Here is a 22,287-nt window from a genome sequence, read left to right on the forward strand (position 1 = left end):
AAAGACATTTTATGATTCGACTACAACTTTTACTACCACCTGCTTTCAATCCCTTTAAGTCTTATGATCCTCAGTTCAGTTCCACACCTACCCTCTCTCTACAGAACCCATGGACTTGAGAAAGAAACTGGGAGGCTGTCCATCTCCACTTCCTTTGCTAAAGCAAGCACTGGGAAGGAAAAGGTGGTTTAATTTGGCCCTGGATTCCACTTAGACCCTGAAGAGGCTGCTCCTTCAGAATACAGTGAACACAGCCTATAAACCTTGAATTGAGTCAACTGATCAGACAGGTAAAGTGTCACCGAGGTATCTTTGTAAATCAGAACAGCACCAGACGTGACAGGGGTGTGTTGTGGAGCAGGCGGTGGGCGGGCAGTGACTGGGGGAATGGAGCCCTCACGGCCAAGGAGTAGCGAAGAACTCACAGGAGGACGGGGAGACAGGAAGGGAAGAGGAATCTGACTGCTATGTCACAGAGCTGCGAGGTCTCCAGGAAAAAAAAAAATTAGAGGAAAGCTTACAAAGATAAAATACCCTACCTTCTTGAGCAGACACTATGGAGAGTAAGCAATCATTACATGGAGGCCCAACTCCGTCTGAGCCAGCTGCTCCCCGCCCTAGTCCAGGACGGGCCCAGGAACCCAACCTCACAGCCATGTGCCAGGGGCACATCACCCACATGCCCACTGCTCCTCCACACCGCAACGAGACTTCTGAAGGAGATCTGCAGCCGTGGGCCGTTTGCTCTGGTTCTGCCACAAGGTTTGGAATATCACACAAAACTAAGCACTTAAAAAGGAACTCAGAGACCTCAAACGTGCAATTCTTTTCTCTAAAAGAATGCCATTTCCAGCCCAGCTCTGAGTTCTGTCAGCTTAAAACACCTTTTTACAAAAAAGAAAAAGAGATAAATAGCTCCTTCACCAAAAAGGAAATGCATTTGACAACGACAGGGGCTGCATTTCACCTGTCTATGACTCATCTGCGACACATGCTGGCCCGGATGGGGTGGTGGTGAATCAGTGCAGTTCTGTGAGAACGGGTGCTCCTCACAAACCAAGGCCAGAACCTGCACACATCCCTGGGCACACATCCAATGGGCGGAAGGCAGTGACACCTGCACATCCGTGTCTGCAGCACACATTACACACACACATCACAATGAAACTCTCTGTAGTTACTATACACTAGTCAAAAAAACAAAACCCGCAGCAGTTGCTTGGGAGAATGCAACAAAGCAGGAAGAGTAAGGCAGAGGCTTCTTCCTACAGTGACTCCAGCCGCCAAGTGTCAAAGGCAAGCAGGGCACAGGGCGGTTTAGTGGTGAGGTACTGTCCCCCATGGACAGCAGCAGATCTGACCAAGGACAAAATCTTTCAAATACTTTTTATTTCCTTTGCATATTATAAAGTAGAGGAAATAACTACTGCCCTGATTAGCCATAGAAAGACTTATCTTCACATTAAGACCTTTCAGGCCATTGGAGAGGTTCAAATAGAAAACCATTGTTTAGGGCTGGGAAGGTGGCTCCATGGTAGAGCGCTTGCCTAGCATGCATGAAGCCCTGGGTTTGATTCCTCAGTACCACATACACAGAAAAATCCAGAACTGGCGCTGTGGCTCAAGTGCTAACAGTGCTAGCCTTGAGCAAAAGAAGCTCAGGGGCAGTACCCAGGCCCTGAGTTCAAGCCCCAGGTCCAGCAAAAAAAATAAACTAAAGGCACTGTTTAGGGTTTTGAGAAGAGCCAGAAGGGCAAGAATCTGAGTGCTTCTCTAAGATTCATTCACTGAATCCTGACCTAGCCCCAAAGGCACTACTTCCTACACCAGGCTGTCTTCCAAGGTTTTCTGGGCCTTCCACACCAATGCCCTCTGCTGGCCAAGCCTCTGCCTGAGGCCCCTGGGGACACTTCACTTTCTAACATCTGGATCAGAAACCAGACCTGACTCTGAAAACACCATGTACAGGCGCTGCTGAGAAATGACTGTGGAGGAGTTCTGTGGTTTTCAGCACTAAGCCCAGGGTCTTTTTATTATGAAAACATCAAACTAACACAAAACTGAATATAGTATAATGGGCCACAGTAAACTGTGCACACCTCCTCGTAAAACAAACAACTTTCAGTACTATGGCTTCATTTACATTCCAACCCACCTCCCTGTATTAGATAGAAGCAAATATCAAATACCATACCTTTTAATTTTGAATTATTTTAGTAGGTATTATAAGGACTCTTCCCAAAAAGAAATGACGTTATCACACCTGAAAAGTTGTCAGTGAAACAGAGTTGATTATTTGCAAGACTGATAAACCCTTAGCCAAACTAACCAAAACTAACTAAAGCAATGAGAAAGGGCTATCCCAATGGACACCAATAAATTTCAGAGATCATTAGAGAGTACTTGAAAACTACTAATGCAATAAATGAGAAAATCTACACAAAATCAATAAATTTCTAGAGGCATATCACCTAACAAAGAGAAAGAAATACAAGGAATACAAATAGGAAAGCAAGAAATCCAATTGTCCCTATCTGCCAATGTTATAATCTTATGCTGAGAGGACCCGAAAGGCTTCAATAAAAACAAGATCTGATGAAGCTTCTAGCTAAAAATCACTGTTTGCTCTTTTGGGTTGGTCCTTGGGCTTGAACTCTGGGCCCCGGCCTTGTCCCTGAGCTCTTTTGCTCAAGCCTTGCCCTCTAGCTCTTGGAGCCACAGTCCTACTCAGGCTTTCTGGTGATTAAGTGTAGATTAAGAGTCTCAGGGACCTTCCTGCCCAGACTAGTTTCAAACTATGATCCTCAGATCTCAGTGCCCTAAGTAGCTAGGATTACAGGGGTGAGTCAACAGTGCCTGGCATCATAGCTTTTTAATATGTCAGGAATTTGAAAAAGAAATCAGGAAATAATCCCATTCACAATGACTAAAAAAAAAAAATACTCTGGAATCAACTTAACACCAAAGAGTGAAAGATGTCTAAAATGATAAAACACTGAATAAAGAAACCAGAAGATGAAAAACCTCACATTTTTTGGGATCCAAGAATACTGTGAAAGTAGCTATACTACTGAAACACAGACTCAGAAAGTCCTCATCAAATCACAATGTCATTCTTCACAGAACTGAGAAATTTTGAGAACTGAGAAAATTCAATCTTAAGATTCACATCAAAACGTAAACTGCCTAAAGTAGCCAAGGTAATCCGAAGTAAAAAGAGCAATGCCAGAAGCTTTACAATGCTCGACTTCAATTATACTCTAGTGCTAAGGTAACAGTATCAATGTGGTACTGGTGCAAGCACAGACACGAAGAACAGGAATAAATCAACCCAGAAATCCAGAGCCACAGCCATCTGAGTATTTTGACAAAATTGTCAACATCATGCACTGAAGATAAGACAGGCTTTTCAACGAGCATTGGGAAATGACTGAGATGTGCTAAAACCAATCCAAAATGGACCAAAGACGTGGATGTAAAACTGAAACTACTACAGAAAACAGGAGAATTTACTCAGGATGTAAGAGCAAGAACTGACAAAAGGGAGTGCATTGAATTTAAAGGTTTCTGCACAGAGGACAAAATTACTAGGATGATGATGGAAGGACATTAAGAAAAGCAATAGACTGAACATGGCCAAAGCAATAGACTGAACATGACCAGAGCAGTAGACTGAACATGGCCAAAGCAGTAGACTGAACATGACCAAAGCAGTAGACTGAACATGACCAAAGCAGTAGACTGAACATGACCAGAGCAGTAGACTGAACATGGCCAGAGCAGTAGACTGAACATGGCCAAAGCAGTAGACTGAACATGACCAAAGCAAATAGACTGAAGGTGACCAAAGCAATAGACTGAACATGACCAGAGCAGTAGACTGAACATGACCAGAGCAGTAGACTGAACATTGCCAAAGCAGTAGACTGAACATGACCAAAGCAGTAGACTGAACATGACCAGAGCAGTAGACTGAACATGACCAAAGCAGTAGACTGAACATGACCAGAGCAGTAGACTGAACATGACCAGAGCAGTAGACTGAACATGACCAGAGCAGTAGACTGAACATGACCAGAGCAGTAGACTGAACATGACCAGAGCAGTAGACTGAAGGTGACCAAAGCAGTAGACTGAAGGTGACCAAAGCAGTAGACTGAACATGACCAAAGCAGTAGACTGAACATGGCCAAAGCAGTAGACTGAACATGGCCAAAGCAATAGACTGAACATGACCAAAGCAATAGACTGAACATGACCAAAGCAGTAGACTGAACATGGCCAAAGCAGTAGACTGAACATGACCAAAGCAGTAGACTGAACATGACCAGAGCAGTAGACTGAACATGACCAGAGCAGTAGACTGAACGTGACCAAAGCAGTAGACTGAACATGACCAAAGCAGTAGACTGAACATGGCCAAAGCAGTAGACTGAACATGGCCAAAGCAATAGACTGAAGGTGACCAAAGCAATAGACTGAACATGACCAGAGCAGTAGACTGAACATGGCCAAAGCAGTAGACTGAAGGTGACCAAAGCAGTAGACTGAACGTGACCAAAGCAATAGACTGAACATGACCAAAGCAATAGACTGAAGGTGACCAAAGCAGTAGACTGAACATGACCAAAGCAGTAGACTGAACATGGCCAAAGCAATAGACTGAAGGTGACCAAAGCAATAGACTGAAGGTGACCAAAGCAATAGACTGAACATGACCAGAGCAGTAGACTGAACATGGCCAGAGCAGTAGACTGAACATGGCCAAAGCAGTAGACTGAACACGACCAGAGCAGTAGACTGAACATGACCAAAGCAATAGACTGAACATGACCAGAGCAGTAGACTGAACATGACCAAAGCAGTAGACTGAACAATGACCAGAGCAGTAGACTGAACATGGCCAAAGCAGTAGACTGAACATGACCAAAGCAGTAGACTGAACATGGCCAAAGCAGTAGACTGAACATGACCAAAGCAGTAGACTGAACATGGCCAAAGCAGTAGACTGAACATGACCAAAGCAGTAGACAGAACATGGCCAAAGCAGTAGACTGAACATGACCAAAGCAGTAGACTGAACATGACCAGAACAGTAGACTGAACATGGCCAAAGCAGTAGACTGAAGGTGACCAAAGCAGTAGACTGAACATGGCCAAAGCAGTAGACTGAAGGTGACCAAAGCAGTAGACTGAACATGACCAAAGCAGTAGACTGAACATGACCAGAGCAGTAGACTGAACATGACCAGAACAGTAGACTGAACATGACCAGAACAGTAGACTGAATATGGCCAAAGCAGTAGACTGAAGGTGACCAAAGCAGTAGATTGAACATGACCAAAGCAGTAGACTGAACATGACCAGAACAGTAGACTGAACAATGACCAAAGCAATAGACTGAACATGACCAGAGCAGTAGACTGAACATGGCCAAAGCAATAGACTGAACATGGCCAAAGTCCATTATGCCAACATAAGAAAATCACCCCTTTGTACAATTGCACACACTTTATTGAAAAAAATGAAACCTCCTTCCCACTCCTAATAACCAGTTTCTAAAAGTTACCACTAAGACGTCAGTTAAAAAACAATCCAGGTAATGGTGCTCATACTTCTGCCCCTAACCATGTGAGGCTGACATCAGGAAGACCAGGGTACGAGGCCAGACCTCAAATGAAGTGACCAGGAGGAGCATAGTTTAGGCAAAAAGCAAAAATGACCAGACAAAAAGACTGGAGGTGTGGCTCAAGTGGTAGAGCTCCTACCTTATAGCAATTAAGCCCTAAGTCCAAACCCCAGTACTACTGCAAGAACCCCCCAAATGTGTGTATGTGTGTGTAGCTCTACCCTACTTGTGGAGTAGTATGCCATAGTTGTTAATTAACCACTCCCTTATCGGTTTTGATGATCTTCTGATTTCTGATCATTGCTATTACAAATAACCTGCATACCGATGAGCAAGGACTTTGGATGGGTGGTACTGAGACTTTACTGCAGGGTAGCTTGCTAGGAAGGTGCTAAACCACTGGAGCCATGACCCCCCACCCCGTCCTTATGCATATAGGCTTTTAATACTTCCAAGTGGATGGGGCTAGATCTTTAGTGATGGAATTGTCAGGTCCAAGTATGAATGTATATGTACATTATTCCGCACTTCAATCAAAACACACCTTTGCAGTAACTATTGTGCTGCATCTTCGCTTGATAACTACATTTGCATTTTTCTTATGAAGTATCTATTTACTTCTAGGGTCATTTTATGAAGTTTTTTGTTTGTTTTTTGATTTTGGTCATGGGGCTTGAACTCTGGGCCTGGGCGCTGTCCCTGAGCTCTTTTACTCAAGGCTAGTGCTCTACCACTTTGAGCCACAGCTCCCTTTCTTGTTTTCTTGTAGACTATTAGAGTAAGTTGTCTCATGGACTTTTCTGTCTGGGCTGGCTTTGAATGTCAATACACAGATCTCAGCCTCCTGAGCAGCAAGGATTATAGGCATGAGCCACTAGCATCCATTTAAGTTGTCCTTGCACTTAGGAGTGAGTCTCTCCACTCTTAACTCTCTACGATACAGTTTCTGTGGAACGTGATTAGCACAGCACGTCTGGTAGAGCCCTACCTACTGGCATCAAACGTGAGAGGAAGACATAGCTTTTCAGATCACCTACAAGCTCAACAACGGAAAAACCTCTGTGCCGCATGTCAGGTCATGAGTAAGAATAGATTTTTCTTGGTCCATATACTCTTATTTTATTCTCAGCTGCCTAATCTGACACGACTACACACACACCTCTTGAAAACAGTCATTTCTGCAGTAAACTTGCTGCATGCCATGACACTGATAGCCCATTTCAAGCTATTTTGGAAAATAAGATGTTAGCCAAAGTCAGTACACTATAAACTTAGAGAAAATAACTGCTAGTTTCCTTAAAATGTAAGGTTATCTGGTCTGAGTCACAAATCTGGTGCTGAAACCTGTCCCTACCTTCCTAAGGGGGTGCCACATTCCTCCTACACAGCCTCCCCTCCTTCTCTAGCTCATGCTTTTTCACCCAGCCGTTTCCTGTATTTTTGCTTCCAAAGCTTAAATAATTTATTTCCTCCAGTCCCAGGAAAATAACTGTTGTATTAAGACAGACTGAATGGATAAGAAAATATTTCCTAATGGTTAGCCTGAGCCATTTCCTTCCTGTCACCTTGGAACTTCATTCTGGGAAAAAAGAAGGACAGGTGCACAGTAGGCTCGGTAATGGCCTCCAGTGATGCCTGTGCTGGAAATCCCTGGAGACCATGGACACGGAGTGTTGCAGGGCTGTGCAGATATGCTGAGAGGTTTCCCTGCTCGTCGGGTGGGCCCAGCGAGGCCCGAGGGTCCGTGGCAGATGGCCAGGGAGACATAAAACGAGAGGCCGGGCACGGACACACAGGGCCAAGGGGCAGTGGGCTGCGTAAGAACGTCTGGCCTCCAGGACTGTGAGGAGAGCACTGCTTGTGGTTCCGAGCCAGTGAGCATGGGATACTTTGTTGCAGCAAAAACAGAAAACTAATACAAAGCATTTGACAACGTTTTATTGTGAAACATTGGATTTAGAAAAAAGTACAAAAATGTCAACAGTCAGATGTGTACAAGTACAGTATTTTGATCATCTATACATGTGAACAGCTTAACAGGTTCATTGCAGAATGCATATTTAGACCAATACAATCTAAAAAGGACTGCAATATTCACAGGCTATTAACACATAAATAACTTGAGCCAAAATGGACCTCACTGGTAAATGCTAATTAATCGCAGTAATCAGGCTAAAAGCACAATACAGCACACTACAGTATCTTCTTACATTTAAAGAGTATCAGCTCATTAAGTCAATATACTGGGACTGGGACTCAATTACTAGTTTATACAGCTGCAAGATTTTGTTATAAAGTAAGAAAATGGAAAAAAGATAGGGTAGTTAATTAGAGCTAAGTACCATGGAGCCCCTAATGGATTTAACCTTAGAATTTACAAAGCTTAATGAATTAAACTAGCTTTTTCAAGGTTTTTGCTAGCTAAAGGGGAAAGGGTAACTTTCTTTTGTAGCATCTCCAACAAGGTATAAGAACTACTACAATTTATTTTAGAACCACAATGATCCCTGTGGATTGACAAAGGGTATTATAAACCCAGAATATAAAAGCTTACAAATTTTAAAGAAAAGTAATGATTATCTTGTGAAATTAGTGAATCTTGAAAACATTAAAGTCCATGTTAAGGCATTATCAATCATGGTTGAAAGCAGTGAATTTAAGATTACTTATGTGAAAATTTCATAAATAAGCATTACCCACCATGTTTGATAGTAGCAAATTTAAGATTACTTGTGTGAAGATCTCATAAAAATAGCTGGTTTAGTTTTTCCAAATCTGACTGATTCAATCATACCATTTCTTGAAAATCACCCCAGATGATGTGTTTCCAAACTGGATAAATATTCATTATCATTATAATAAACAACTATAAGTAGTCTACTGAAACATGAATCATGTTAAAAAGAATTGATACAATCACCATGTTTTCTTAAGAAAGCTTATCTTTGATATGAAATTCGCAATCAACATTTGTCTAAAAAGGAAACCTTCAAAACTGAGTAACAGTGTACTTCAAACAATTTATCTCTGTCCACAAATTTCTAGAGGAAATCTTTTGATCTATACAGTGTATCTAACAATGCCTGAGGTTTTAAAATAGAACTGGTTACTGAGTAGCATATCAATTTCCATTACAGACTGAAAAAAACTAGTAACTTCATATAATCTATTCCACATTATCTTGGTTCTATTGATAAACTTAAAGACTCTGAGGCAATTTTATTAGTGCCTGAATCTTACAGAGGTTCCAATTTATACAAAGATAAGCAGATTAGATTATAACAAGTTATTTAAAGTTTTGCAAGTCTGCAAAGCATACAAATTAAGTATGATGTATATATAAATATTAACTTAGATAACCACATAATATAGAGAAAGCAGATATATGAATCACTGTAGAAGCCAATTTTTATATAAAAAATAAAGCAAAACATGGAACATAAAATGACATGAAGCTATATAGCCAAAAAAAAAATAAATTTACTAAATCTTTAGAGAAGCATCTCAGCGTAATTAAATGAATTCAATAGCCAACTGCTTCCCTTATCACACACACACAAAAAAAGCACAAAATCTAGTCTATATGCATGGTCAGTTCTCAATATGCAACCTCAAACACATTACTAGCAACTTTGATTTCTTTTTGAAATAGGCTTTTGTACATAAGCATTTATATACAAACATTTATTAAACATGATTTTAAAACAAACTATGTACAAAAGATCAGCATTCCTATAAATAAAAACACTGGGTGGCAAAAAGGCACTTGTAAGTAAAAATCTACAGTTTTTACAAAACAAAAACACATTTTACCTTGGGTATTGAACAATAAACATGAAATCCTATGCCAGTAATGAAAATGCTAGGATATTGACATTAATGTTGTAACTTTTAAAAACATATGTACATATATTCTGAAGTCCATTTAATAAAGCACCATAATTCTCTCCTAGTTCATGTAGATACAAAGTAAAAATACAATTTTTCCCAAACCAGTGTTCACATTTTCCTTGTTTAAATGTTTTGTATTTCTAAACTGAAAACTTTATCTGAAATTAGCATAGTGTTAAAGAAAACCCAAAACACAAAGCCCTGCTGCTATGACTTCTTAAAACCAAATCTACTCTGTTATTTATTGCATTTTATAAAGAGCACTACTCCATTTCATACTATTGCTGGCAAAAAGTTTCTGGATATCAAATAATCAAAGTTACTTCAAACCAGTTGAAGCTTTATTTGAATGCTTTACAACTTAAAAAAGGCTATACATCAGTTACAAAAGTGAGTAGGAAACACACCAATTCATCTGGTGTGCAAAAATATTTTTCCACTACACAGAATTTCAGGGCTTCACAGATTCCTTCCCCACCCTGCCCCAAATTTACATTGTCAACAGAAACACTAAACAAATAATTTTTCAAGGAGATGTTAGTATGCTTCCACTTTTGTCAAACTTTTTACCCTTTGACAATGCTGCAACCTGTTTGAGTAGTTCTCTGTTTTTGGCCTGTGAGAGACAAAAATTCAAGGTTTAAAAAGACTGAAGTATTACTAAGTGCCATGGTGAAAGAAGAGTACTACTTTAACATCTCTTTCCATCTATGCCTCAGAAGATCTCGCTAAAACACTGGAGAAAATTTTATATTGGCTTATTGGATCTCTTAGTAAACGTCAGTAATATGCTTTTTGTTTCAAATCAAAATTCACCACCATCCTCATTAAAAAAAAGGCAATAAAGTGTATCAATTTAAAAGGTTTAAATTTTTTTTTTTTTGATCAGTTGTGTGGCCTGAATCCTGGGCCTGGGCGCTGTCCCTCAGCTCTTCAGCTCAAGGCTAGCACTCTACCATTTGAGCCACAGCACCACTTCCGGCTTTTTTCTTTTTGCTTATGTGGTGCCGAGGAATCGAACCCAGGGCCTCAGGCATGCAAGGCAAGCACTCTACCACTGAGATACCTTCCCAGTCCCCTAAAAGGTTTAAATTTTAAACCAGTCCTTTACCTTAACACACAAAAACTATTTAAATAAGATGAATTTTGTAATTAAAAAAATTAAAGAATCAATCAAGGGCACAATTGAGAAGACTTTTTCAGCAAGCTGTATCAGGTCTTTCTACTGTCTTGTAAAAAAAAAGCATCAGAAATTGTTTTTGCAAGAATTATTTACTTTGATTAGTTTGTGAAAAGCCTCTTCTTGATAAGTAATTTTTAAATGGTGTATGTTTTTATCTTTAAGTAGCTGTGCAAAGGAGTTAGTTAGCATCCAGCAAATCAGTGTATAAGTACAATGCATCTGATTGACAGCCCTCTCTCAATCTGCCCAGTGTGTGGTACAGTGTGCTCACAAGGAAGCTTGGCTTTTGCTTAAGGCTAGCTTTACACTTGAGCCGCACCCCCGGCAGGCCCCTTCCTGGGTTGGACTCAGTCTTGTACTTGCCCTGAGCCACGCCTCAGCCCTGCTATTCTGTTTCTAAAGTGCATATCAGACCCACGCTTTCTGGTTTTATTTCTGCTTACTTGCCTTAGTTTTTACTGTTTTTATGACTTAAGCACTGTTTTTTTTTTTTTTGGGGGGGGGGGGTCCGGTCGTGGGGCCTGAACTCTAGGCCTGGGTGCTGTCCTTCAGCTCTTCAGCTCAAGGCTAGCGCTCTACCACTTGAGCCACAGCGCCACTTCCGGCTTTTTTTCTTTTTGCTTATGTGGTGCTGAGGAATCGAACCCAGGGCTTCATGCATGCAAGGCATGCGCTCTACCACTGAGCCACCTTCCTAGCCCATTAAGCACTGTTTTTAATCTCATAAAATCTCATTAGGTATGCTGGCCCCTACTTCTCTGTCAGTGGAGAACTTGGGTAAACATTTTCATAGTCTGACTGCCTTTGTTATGCAATACAGTATCCCAGGTGTGGAAGCTTCCATGAGAATCCCTTCTGTGTACAATACAGACGATCGAGTGAGCGTGTGCTAAATCTGTGCCAAAATGTGAAGAACGATAATAGTTCAGAAACAGACCACTGCTTCAAAAATAACAACAGCGTTGAAGAAACCCTCTAGCTAAAGTTTGGAAACCATTTTACATCACAACAGATTTCAAAATCATTTTAAAAAACCATTTTAAACATATTTCTTTTATATAAAAGGAGATTCTAGCCTGTTTTATAAAAATTATTTGCCAATATTATCTTTATATTTTTCATAGGACTAATATTCTCTAAATCTATAGCTTCTCACATAATTAAAATCTCTTGAATCTATTTCTAATGTCCTCTAAAAATTCTTAGAACAAAAGCGTAACAGATAACAGTGTAACTGCCAGTCTTCCAGGGACCACTGATTATGTCTGCTGAGAAAACAGACTTAGTAGTCATGATCTTCATTCTCTACCCTAATTGCAGCTTTCATATGTCCAGGAAGCTGTCTTCTGTGGATGTCATCTTTCCCTGGCTCCATTCTCCAAGCTCTTCATATTGATTCTGATGATTTTCAAAACTTTTCATACTAATACCCACGACTTCCAAAACCCAGGTCTCGCAGTGCTATCTGGCTTGATTCTCTGTCCCCTGCCATTTTCCAAACTCTTCATATGATTTCCAAATCCTCAGTGCTGTTTCATGCATGCAATCACGTCACATTTTTTTAAAGATCTGAATACGGTTTCTAGTCCATAGCAATCGAATAATAAAAAGGGGGTAATTTTCAATTTCAAGCTCAATTATGATTTCAAAGAACAATCTGAAGTTGGATGCCGATTGCTCATGCCTATAATCCTAGCTACTCAGGAGGCTGCATTCTGAGGATTGTGGTTCAAAGCCAGCCTGGACAGCAAAGTCTGTGAGACTCTTATCTCCAATAAACCAGCAAAACCCCAGAAGTGTAAGTATGGCTCAAGTGGTAGAGTGCTAGCCTTCAGCCATAAATAAAGCTCAGGACAGGGCCCTGAATTCACACACACAAATCTAAAATTCGAGAAGGATTTTTACCTTGCCTTTAAACAGAAAAACTCAGAAGACAAACTAAGTGACTGGCAGCTAGAGGTGTCGAGTAGCACATTCATAATCATTCCATTCATTACTTAGCTGACCAGATCTAAGGGATGTGGTTTAAATGTTTCCATTACTTGTTAGTTATATCATGTAATCTAGAGCTAAAATAGGCCTACTGGCTAAAAACAGTACATTTAAGCAACACACACTTCAGAAAACCAAGCTATGAACGGCATAAAAACATTACACCAGAAGCTAGGCAAGATGGCCCACGCCAGCTGCTTGGACAGCAGGGCCCTGGAAGACAGCAGTTCAGTCCCTGGGGTTCTGAGACTCATCTCTATCACACACCTGCCATCTCAGCTAGTACAGAGCTGTGGGTAGGAGGACTGTGGTCTGAGGCCGGCAAGGCCAGAGCAAAAGAGGGGAGTGGGTAAGGAGCAGCCAGCAGAGCGCACACCCCACAGACACGCCAGACACTTCTACCAGATACTCCTTAAAATCAAGAAGTTGGACTTATTATTTTTAGCTCTGTGGTAAATATAAAGAAAAAGCCTTTAAACAGTGACCTGCTGTTAAGTGGATATAATATGATTTTAACTCATTGGGGTTATAATGCAATATTTAAGTAAATACATATTTGTTTTTATCCTAGAAATACAATTTTGTCACACAGCCTACAAAAGTCAGTAAAAACCCACTAGAACTGCCAGTCAAACGGGAAGAATATTGCAATAAAGAATTAGGTAGATCCTGACTTCAATCTGGCTGTGCAGCATGTTTTGCTATGAACCCTGGAGGTCTCCTTTGTAAAAGGAGCTCCAGATATATAAAACACCTACTGAGCATTTAAATGTTTCCATTTCCCTGTAAGCCACTTACCTACTAGATGAGCCTAACTTTAATTCAATAGTCTTGATATTTAGGGGGTGCAATTCTAGGATAGTACTTACTCTCAGGATTAAGAGTTTAAAAGGTAGCTGGGCGCTGGTGGCTCACGCCTGTAATCCTAGCTACTCAGGAGGCTGAGATCTGAGGATCGCGGTTCAAAGCCAGCCCGGGCAGGAGAGACCGTGAGACTCCTATCTCCAATAAACCACCAGGAAACCGGAAGTGGCGCTGTAGCTCAAGTGGTAGAGCGCTGGCCTTGAGCTGAAGAGCTGAGGGACAGCGCCCAGGCCCAGAGTTCAAGCCCCACGACCGACAAAAAAAAAAAAAAAAAAAAAAAAAAAAGATTTTAAAAGGACTGTGTGTTCCAGGACAGCAGATTCAAAAGTATTAAATGATTATGTTTACTTGTTTCAGTAAAAATCTTACTAGCACCAACGGCTGCTAAAGGGAGTGGACAGGATGGCACTGAGCCGTGACAGAGAATCTTTAGCATAAAGAAGTCATAAAGAAGACATAAAGAAGTCTTCTGAGAACAAAGATAAAAGAGAAGGCTGAAATAACTGAACTAGTGGGAATGAGTGCAGAGAAGGAAAGAGCTGAACTAAACTGGAGAAAGATGTCAGGACAAATGACTAAAGGTTTTCCATATCATGGGCCCAACACTAAAGTCACTGTAAGGTCCAAGTAAGAAAGTATGTGGAGTACCCCTTCCTAGGTAAGTATCTGGGACTATGAAACTTCAGGATCAAGCCAATACAAAGAGGGTTCCTTTGGGGCTGCAACTTGACTTAAAAGGCAAAAACAAATTGCTCTTTTCAGTAGTAGTTCTTACTGTTCATAGGTATTCTGTGATTAAGCTCATTCTGTATTTACTTCAGAGCTTTGATTACAAGGCATCAGAGATCAGGAGGAAGATGATATTTCAGGTAATCAACATCCTAAACTTAAAAGTACTACCTGCAAGGTGGATGAGAACTATACTTACTAAACAAAATTCCCATGACAATACTGGCAACCTCTCAGAACAGAGGGTAGACAGACATTCCATAAAATGACCCGTCTTTGATCAAAGTAATTTCCAGATTGATTTTTTTTTTTTTTTTTTGTCGGTCGTGGGGCTTGAACTCTGGGCCTGGGCGTTGTCCCTCAGCTCTTCAGCTCAAGGTGAGCACTCTACCACTTGAGCTACAGCGCCACTTCCGGTTTTCTGGTGGTTTATTGGAGATAGGAGTCTCACGGTCTTTCCTGCCCGGGCTGGCTTTGAACCGCGATCCTCAGATCTCAGCCTCCTGAGTAGCTAGGATTACAGGAGTGAGCCACCAGCGCCCGGCTCTGGATTGATTTTATGAGAGATTCTTGTTCAGAATCTCTTTTAATAAGAACAGGTTTAAGACAGGTTGGCTGTCTGTCTCTTGAATTTCTCATGAAGTTACCTCTACTCAATTTAAGGTCCTTGCAAAGATATATGCAGAATAGAAAACCACAAAATAGGAACAGCAAATATCCCTTGGTGTTATTAGAATTTAAAAAAACAGAAAAACTTAAAAATGGGACAGAATTAACACCTTTCTTTGAAAGCTGTAGTGTTCCCTTTACTCTGAAATCTGCAAAGACATCATCCAGGCTAAAAATCTCATTCAAACATCTAAGCGACAGTCAAGGTGGGGAGCTGGCTGGATGGTAAAGCCCTTGTCCAGTGAGGACCCGGGTTTGATCCACCGCATCAAGGAGAAAAGAAGAGGAGAAGAGAAATAACCTCAAACTTGTTACTGATGTTACTCAACAGATACTCCATGTGTCAGAAACATGTAACACAGTTCAGTTTATGGAGAGTTAAGTGTTGGATGCTCACCATCCCACATACCAGATATGGGATCCACCCTGACTCAACTTCACCCGACTTCTTTTTGAATGTTTACAGCTTCCTTCATAGACGGCGATGCCTGAGACTCAGTGGAGGACGAGCCGCGGGCAGAGAAAGCACTGCCTGGCTTGTTGCAGAGGTCACAGGTTCAGTACAACCTGTGACTCACAGGGCTGCCCACAGCCACACCTGCCCTGACTGACACGCAAAGATCTGCCTCCATGTCCGCTGTCAGAGCAATCACTCCCGAAGACCTTCCTTTCACGTAAGTCACTCAGTGTTTTTGTTTTTCACTCACTGTACACAATCCAAACTACTATCTCCTTCTGAAAATTCATTTGAAGTTTAGGCAAAAGTGTTCAGCATTAATAATTACTTTTCAGGTGATTTCAAACAACAATTTTTTTTTTTTTTTTTTGTCGGTCGTGGGGCTTGAACTCTGGGCCTGGGCGTTGTCCCTCAGCTCTTCAGCTCAAGGCTAGCGCTCTACCACTTGAGCTACAGCGCCACTTCCGGTTTTCTGGTGGTTTATTGGAGATAGGAGTCTCACGGTCTCTCCTGCCCAGGCTGGCTTTGAACCGTGATCCTCAGATCTCAGCCTCCTGAGTAGCTAGGATTACAGGCGTGAGCCACCAGCGCCCGGCCAAACAATTTTTAATGGTATCAGGATTAAGAATATATAAAAGTCAAAATCAAAACTGAGATAAGATGTGGTGGCCTACACCAATACTCTAAGTCAGAAGGCAGAAGAAATCAGATGATAATGGTTCAAGGATAGCTAAGGCAAGTTAGCAAGCCTCCTTAACAACCAGCAAGTAGGGCAAGGTGGTGTGTGCCTGTAATCTCTGCTACATGGGAGGTACGGGCAGTAGGATCTAAGTTTGGGATTGGCCTAGGCAAAACCAGGAGAGCCTATCTAAAACATGTATTAATTTAACAAGCGCAGGGGAGGGGGGGGTGGCTCAAGGGACAGTGTGACTGTCCAGCAAACCTGAGGAGGACCTAACTCAAGCCCCAGTCTCTCTCTCTCTCCCGCTCTCTCTCTCTCTCGCTCTCTCTCTCTCACACACACACACACCTCCCCCCCAAATACCAACCTCTACTGCCCAAATTCAGTCCTCTGAGACTAACATGTTATATAAATAATATCATTTACCTGAAGTTGTTCTACGGTTTCTTTATGAGCTTTTTCCATACTGTTCATCTTTGTTCGTAAATTTGACTCTTGATACTGAAAGTCTGCCTTTAGCTCCGTTAACTGAGTGATCAAAAGAGAAAGGACGTTATGTTTACATGTACATACACGTGTGTACATATATTCACACACATGTATCTGCTCATGCACACAATCACTGTTTTAAGAATGCTTCATAATAAGTGTACATTCACCATGAAGGCAAAAGATGTTCACTATAGTTTCCTAGGTAAAGCACCAATTTGGTGAAATGATGAATTCTGTCAACTATATTCAGTTTGTATTTTTATATTGTAATACCTGGCAATCAGTAAAACTTTTTTTTTTTAGGGGGGGGGAGGTTGGTCATGGGGCTTGAACTCTGGGCCTCGTTGCTGTCCCTCAGCTCTTCAGCTCAAGGCGAGCACTCTACCACTTGAGCTACAGCACCACTTCTGGTTTTCTGGTGGTTAATTGGATATAAGAGTCTCATAGACTTTTCTGCCCCGGCTGGCTTTGAACCTTGATCCTCAGATCTCAACCTCCTCAGTAGCCAGGATTACAGGCGTGAGCCACTGGCGCCCGGCTCAGTAAAACTTTTGAGAAGTTGCCTGTTTTGCTCTGGTTTCACTGCCTAGTGTTTGACAACCTGGTATACCAACAGAAACAATGGCTAAAATCTTGGATAGCACGTCAAAACCTGTACTTCACATTAGTAAGAACAAAGTAAACATTTAAGCTGATTTTGGGTTAAAATAACCCTTCATAGATAAAAGATAAAGCTTCAGAATGTATAAAAATGATAGATTTAGCAACCAAGAGCTGCCTTATTGTTTCTAAATTATATCCAGGATTTGATACACATCACAAAACCATTTTTATTTGTTTACATTTTATTTTAGCTGGTCCTGGGGCTTGAACTCTGGGCCTGAGCACTGACCCTGAGCTTTTGTGCTCAAGGCTGGCACTTGAGCCACACATAGCCACTTCCAGCTTTTTGTGGTTATTTGGAGGCAGGAATTTCATGGGCTCTTTTGCCCAGGCTAGCCTTGAACCACTATTCTCAGATCTCAGCCTCCTGGTAGCTGGGATTATAGGCATGAGCCACCAGCACCTGGCACAAGACCATAATGAGAACAAAGCACAGAGATCCAACTAATATGAAATGAGGATAAGGTGGCTACTATGAAAACCTAGACTAAATTAGATAAGGTAAAGATCAGTGATTTAAGGAAGACTGAAAGACAATATTTTACACATATAATTGACATACATAAAAGTACACTATCTCGTGACTTTCAACTAAAAATAAGTTATCTAATTTCATTATTAGAACCACACAGAAATAGCTTCGGGTTATTTTTAAAAGTATGTGTTACCAAAACTGAGGAAGTTTGGTTTTTTTTTTCTGTAAGTACTCAATCCTAGTAAAGGAATACATATAATGTCAAAAGTCAGTGCTTTACATTCACCTTTCCAAATCAAAGTTTTGTGCTTATCACCTTCAAATTCAACTCAATTTTCTCTCTCTACATTCTGTCTGTATGTTCTCTATATTCCTAGACTGAAAGATGAATTCACATTAGAGCAACCAACATAATTTTTCTATTCACACACTGGAAGTTGCCCCCAGACCATCAACTCTGTGTGACAACTGCCTTTTTTATGTTTTGCATTCTAATAATCTAGTGTCTGGCTCTAAAAGTCACTGAGTGTGAAACAGTGCAGGAAAATAACAAAGTTGTCATACATTTATAAGAAAAAGCTACTGGCATATAGCTGTTTCAACTTATAATTATTTTCCTTAGAGCACTATTTCAAAACCTCATTATTGTTTTAAAAGCAGAAAATGTAAACTGCACAATAACAAAAAATCATTTGAACAATTCAATATTCTACAACTCATTACAACTTAGTTTGGAAATTATTGTTGCTTTTAAGGAAGTGTGGCATTTTGTTTAGCTTTTCCAAGGTTACTTGATCTTGTGAACAGAAATATTTAAGACAGCGCACAGAATATATTTCATAAATGCCAACTTAAAAAGTGTTAATAGAAGCATAAACCTGTGTGTGTGTGTGTGTGTGTGCACACGCGCGTGCCAGTATTGGAGTTTCAACTCAGAGCCTAGGTACTGCTTTTGAGTTTTTTGCTCAAGGCTACTTACTGCCCTACCACTTGAGCCACAACTCTACTTTTGGCTTTTTGGTTTTGAACTGCAATACTCAAATATCAAATTTCCTGGGTAGTTAGGATTGCAAGTGTAAGCCGCAGGGACCTGACTCAGTTACCCTATTTTCTACTGTACAGCCACTGCTAATATTTACATGTTTAATTCACTTCAAGTAAACATTAAAAAGAAAAAGAAAGAAAAAAAGAAAACAAGTTCACTAACAACCGATGTGTGCAAAATTGTAGTACAAAAGTCCTTAAATGTCAGAAGAGAAAGCCAATTCAAGTTCTGCGAAGGATACACAGAGGCATACAATCCCTATGTAGATTTATAATTGTGCCTTCTGGGTATGATGTTGAACACAGCACTACACCGTGTAGACCATAAGTAGGCTCTGTATACCAGAACACCAAGATACCAGTCAGGAGCTGAGGCGGATACCCTGCATGCTCATTCAGACATTACAACCTTTTCACAAAATAGTACTGATACTTTTACTTTTAAAATCTGAAAACTGAGGCCTAAAGACAGAAAGTACTCTGTCCAAAAACACATAGCCAAGTGTTAGAACTGGAGTCTGGAGTGGAGTATGACTGGATGACACTTGCTCTATATGCCTGCCCACAACTCTGCCATGACGATTTCAGCCTAAGAAAACCATAAACCTGTTTGTTAGCATTTGTCTCTTCAGTAACACAGGATACGTATAATTCCTTCCTACGAAAGACCTGAGACACCCACCATTACACTATTACTTCTCATCAGTTACTGGATTCAGATTGGCCATTTTTAAATCAGAAGAATTTACATGACATTCCATTTGCATCTCATTTTAAAATTAACACAAGTCACACGATCAGTTACGATGTGAATTGTATCAGTATTTAGCAAGCCGTATCTTTACCTTTTTATCTTTTTCCAAGATGGTCTGGTCCCTTTGCTGTAGGAGACGCTTCAGTGACATCACTTCCTCTTTCAGTTGACTTATAAGGACAAAATTGTCTGTTCCCCCACTATCTGCTGACTGATTTATAGAGCTACTAGAAAAAAAAAAGCAAACCATAGTTAAGTGAAGTAGAATGCAAGTTAGCAGGTGTTCAAATTGCATAAATAAGACAATTCCACAAACATCCTTAAGGCTAATGCAAAAAAATATGTACCTGACAGATATGGATGCAACTGGCAAATTACCTTACTAATGGCACACATTACATACACCTGCAGAAATATAATTCAGTATTAGCTTTGAGGGGGTCAATACTTCTAGTGTAAAGCAATAGGCAGCCAATTTGTACAGTAACATCAGTAAACTTTTGGCTAATGAACTAAAATAAAGTCACAGAGTATTTTTTAAATATAAACATTTTCTAAGCAGGCCAATAAGAAATATTACCATCAGATGTTTCTCTGATAAACAAAGAGAATGATCTCTATTTAGACTTGCTCTCTTTTAAACCCCAAATTTATTCCCCAACTAGAAAAACATAGTTCAGTGCCACTTTCTCATTGCCAAAAGTAAGTTAAAATTGTAACTGATCAGGTTACTCTTCTAGGTGACTCAAAGAAGTCAATGTTGAAGACACTGGATTCTATTCTTATTTTTTTATCTAGTAATAACTGGCAATCGACTATAAGCCATTCAACTAAGTTATAGATTTTTACAGCAGTGAAGGAATACATTTTTACCTATCTCCATTAGATGGCTTAGACTCCAATTTGGGTTTTTTCTTTGGAGTTTCGTTCTGAATTGCTGCAGAGGATTTATGGCTGAAACCAAACATTAGTTAGAGTCATTTCAGTAAAAAGGGCAGAGACATCAAGTTATTCTTACCCCTAAAATATTACTGAGCAATACTGATGTGTTTCTTAAGCATAAGTAACCAAAGTTAGAGGTATCAAATCTACAAAAATAATTTTAAATACTTTAGAATATGAAAATGTACTTACCTCTGTTTCCATAGTCCTGGCTCTTGTTCTGGGCTTAGATTGCTAATTCTGAAAAATATATAAAATGATATCTGATAGTAACATTTAATATTTACTTAATGTAATTCTTAGTAGAGTCTAATTATGTTTTCAAAACATTGTAACTTCTTTGCTCAGAGAAGTATGTTTAAGTTTTTCAAGCTAAACTAATATACTGAATAAATCATATTTTCATGGGATAAATTCTACTCTAATGACTACTAGCCATCTTAAATTCTTTAAAGCAAATATAATGAAGAGACAATTGCCTTTGTTAATCAAGACCTGTATCAATGGGTGAGGTGTACAAGCACATAATTGTAGAACCCTGTTGTAATCGTTACAGGACTGCAGAATTTTAAAGTCTAGGAATCACTAAACTTTTGCTCTCTACTACTTTATACGAAATTTTGTCCTTTTTTTTGGGGGGGGGGGGGGGCGGTCCGGTCATGGGGCCTGAACTCTGGGTCTGGGCGCTGTCCCTCAGCTCTTCAGCTCAAGGCTAGTGCTCTACCACCCGAGTCACAGCGCCACTTCTAGCTTTTTTCTTTTTGCTTATGTGGTGCTGAGGAATTGAACCCAGGGCCTCATGCATGCAAGGCAAGCACTCTACCACTGAGCCACCTTCCCAGCCCTAAATTTTGTCCTTTTAAAGTTATACTACTTTTCTAATAATGCAAATTGAAAACTCGGATAATCCAATGTACTGAGAATTGTATATTTTGATGGTCACAAGTCTCTTAATTTGATCCTTTCCTAATTTTCCAAGGAGGTCTCCCTGGTCTTCTAGAATACCATCAGTACCCAGAAGTCTTGCTCAAAAACCTGGGAAACATCACACCAACAATGACCAGTGGTATAGCATCTGCTATAGCAAGTGACAGCTGTGAGTTGAAGCCCCAGTATCATAAAATAACACAATGAACTTTGTAAGCAAAGTCCAAATCCTAGGTTCTAAACAATCAGTGGAAATAGTTGGGAGATATACCTTATAATTCTAGTAACTTGAGCCACTCTATCTGTGACAATGAATGGCAAGAAAGTTTTTTTTTTTTTTTTTTTTACAAATTATATTACCATGTGCACATTAGATGGCCACATAATTACACACAAATTATGCATTAACCAGTTCTTCGAATCATTTATCAGAAACACTTAATAATTCTCACCTTACTTTTCAGAGTTGTCCATTCCTGGGTACAAACCCAGCCTGAGCCACTAGGATTGTCCATTCCTGGGTACAAACCCACCCTGAGCCACTAGGATTGTCCATTCCTGGGTACAAACCCACCCTGAGCCACTAGGATTGTCCATTCCTGGATACAAACCCACCCTGAGCCACTAGGATTGTCCATTCCTGGGTACAAACCCACCCTGAGCCATGACCACTGCTCTCTTCGCACAAACCACCACCTCTCACCAGTATTGATGTTCCTTTTATTCTAATCTACTGAACGTAGCACAGCCTGTTCATAATGGTGTCTACCCAACAAACAATAGTATCCTCTGGTTCAGCATCTTCTAAGTCAAACAGTTGCAGGTAGAAAATGTAGTTAGGTCTATCAAGATTTCTTCTCTGTGTATTCTCTGAACACAGAAGGTCTGACAACT

At 40.4% G+C, this 22,287-nt stretch overlaps 1 protein-coding gene across 3 annotated transcripts in view; it reads right to left on the reverse strand.

The window, feature by feature from the left end:
- The window catches only part of LOC138809786 (protein FAM76B), a 40,234-nt gene that overhangs the window by 11,990 nt on the left and 5,957 nt on the right, over window positions 1-22,287 (reverse strand). Inside the window, exons 6-10 of one of the 3 annotated variants that reach the window (XM_069996752.1) lie at window positions 20,659-20,706; window positions 20,398-20,478; window positions 19,616-19,748; window positions 16,523-16,624; window positions 7,580-10,136 (exon numbers count right to left, since the gene is read on the reverse strand). In XM_069996752.1, the coding sequence (XP_069852853.1) occupies window positions 10,047-10,136; window positions 16,523-16,624; window positions 19,616-19,748; window positions 20,398-20,478; window positions 20,659-20,706 (454 nt within the window). In that variant the 3' untranslated portion in view covers window positions 7,580-10,046. Of the gene's footprint in view, window positions 1-7,579; window positions 10,137-16,522; window positions 16,625-19,615; window positions 19,752-20,397; window positions 20,479-20,658; window positions 20,707-22,287 lie in introns of those variants that run through there. The other 2 variants (XM_069996741.1, XM_069996761.1) reach the window with 2 other exon arrangements.

This window comes from Dipodomys merriami, unplaced genomic scaffold (assembly GCF_024711535.1).
Source record: "Dipodomys merriami isolate MVZ:Mamm:240054 unplaced genomic scaffold, mDipMer1.0.p SCAF_103, whole genome shotgun sequence".
Classification (NCBI taxonomy): domain Eukaryota; kingdom Metazoa; phylum Chordata; class Mammalia; order Rodentia; family Heteromyidae; genus Dipodomys; species Dipodomys merriami.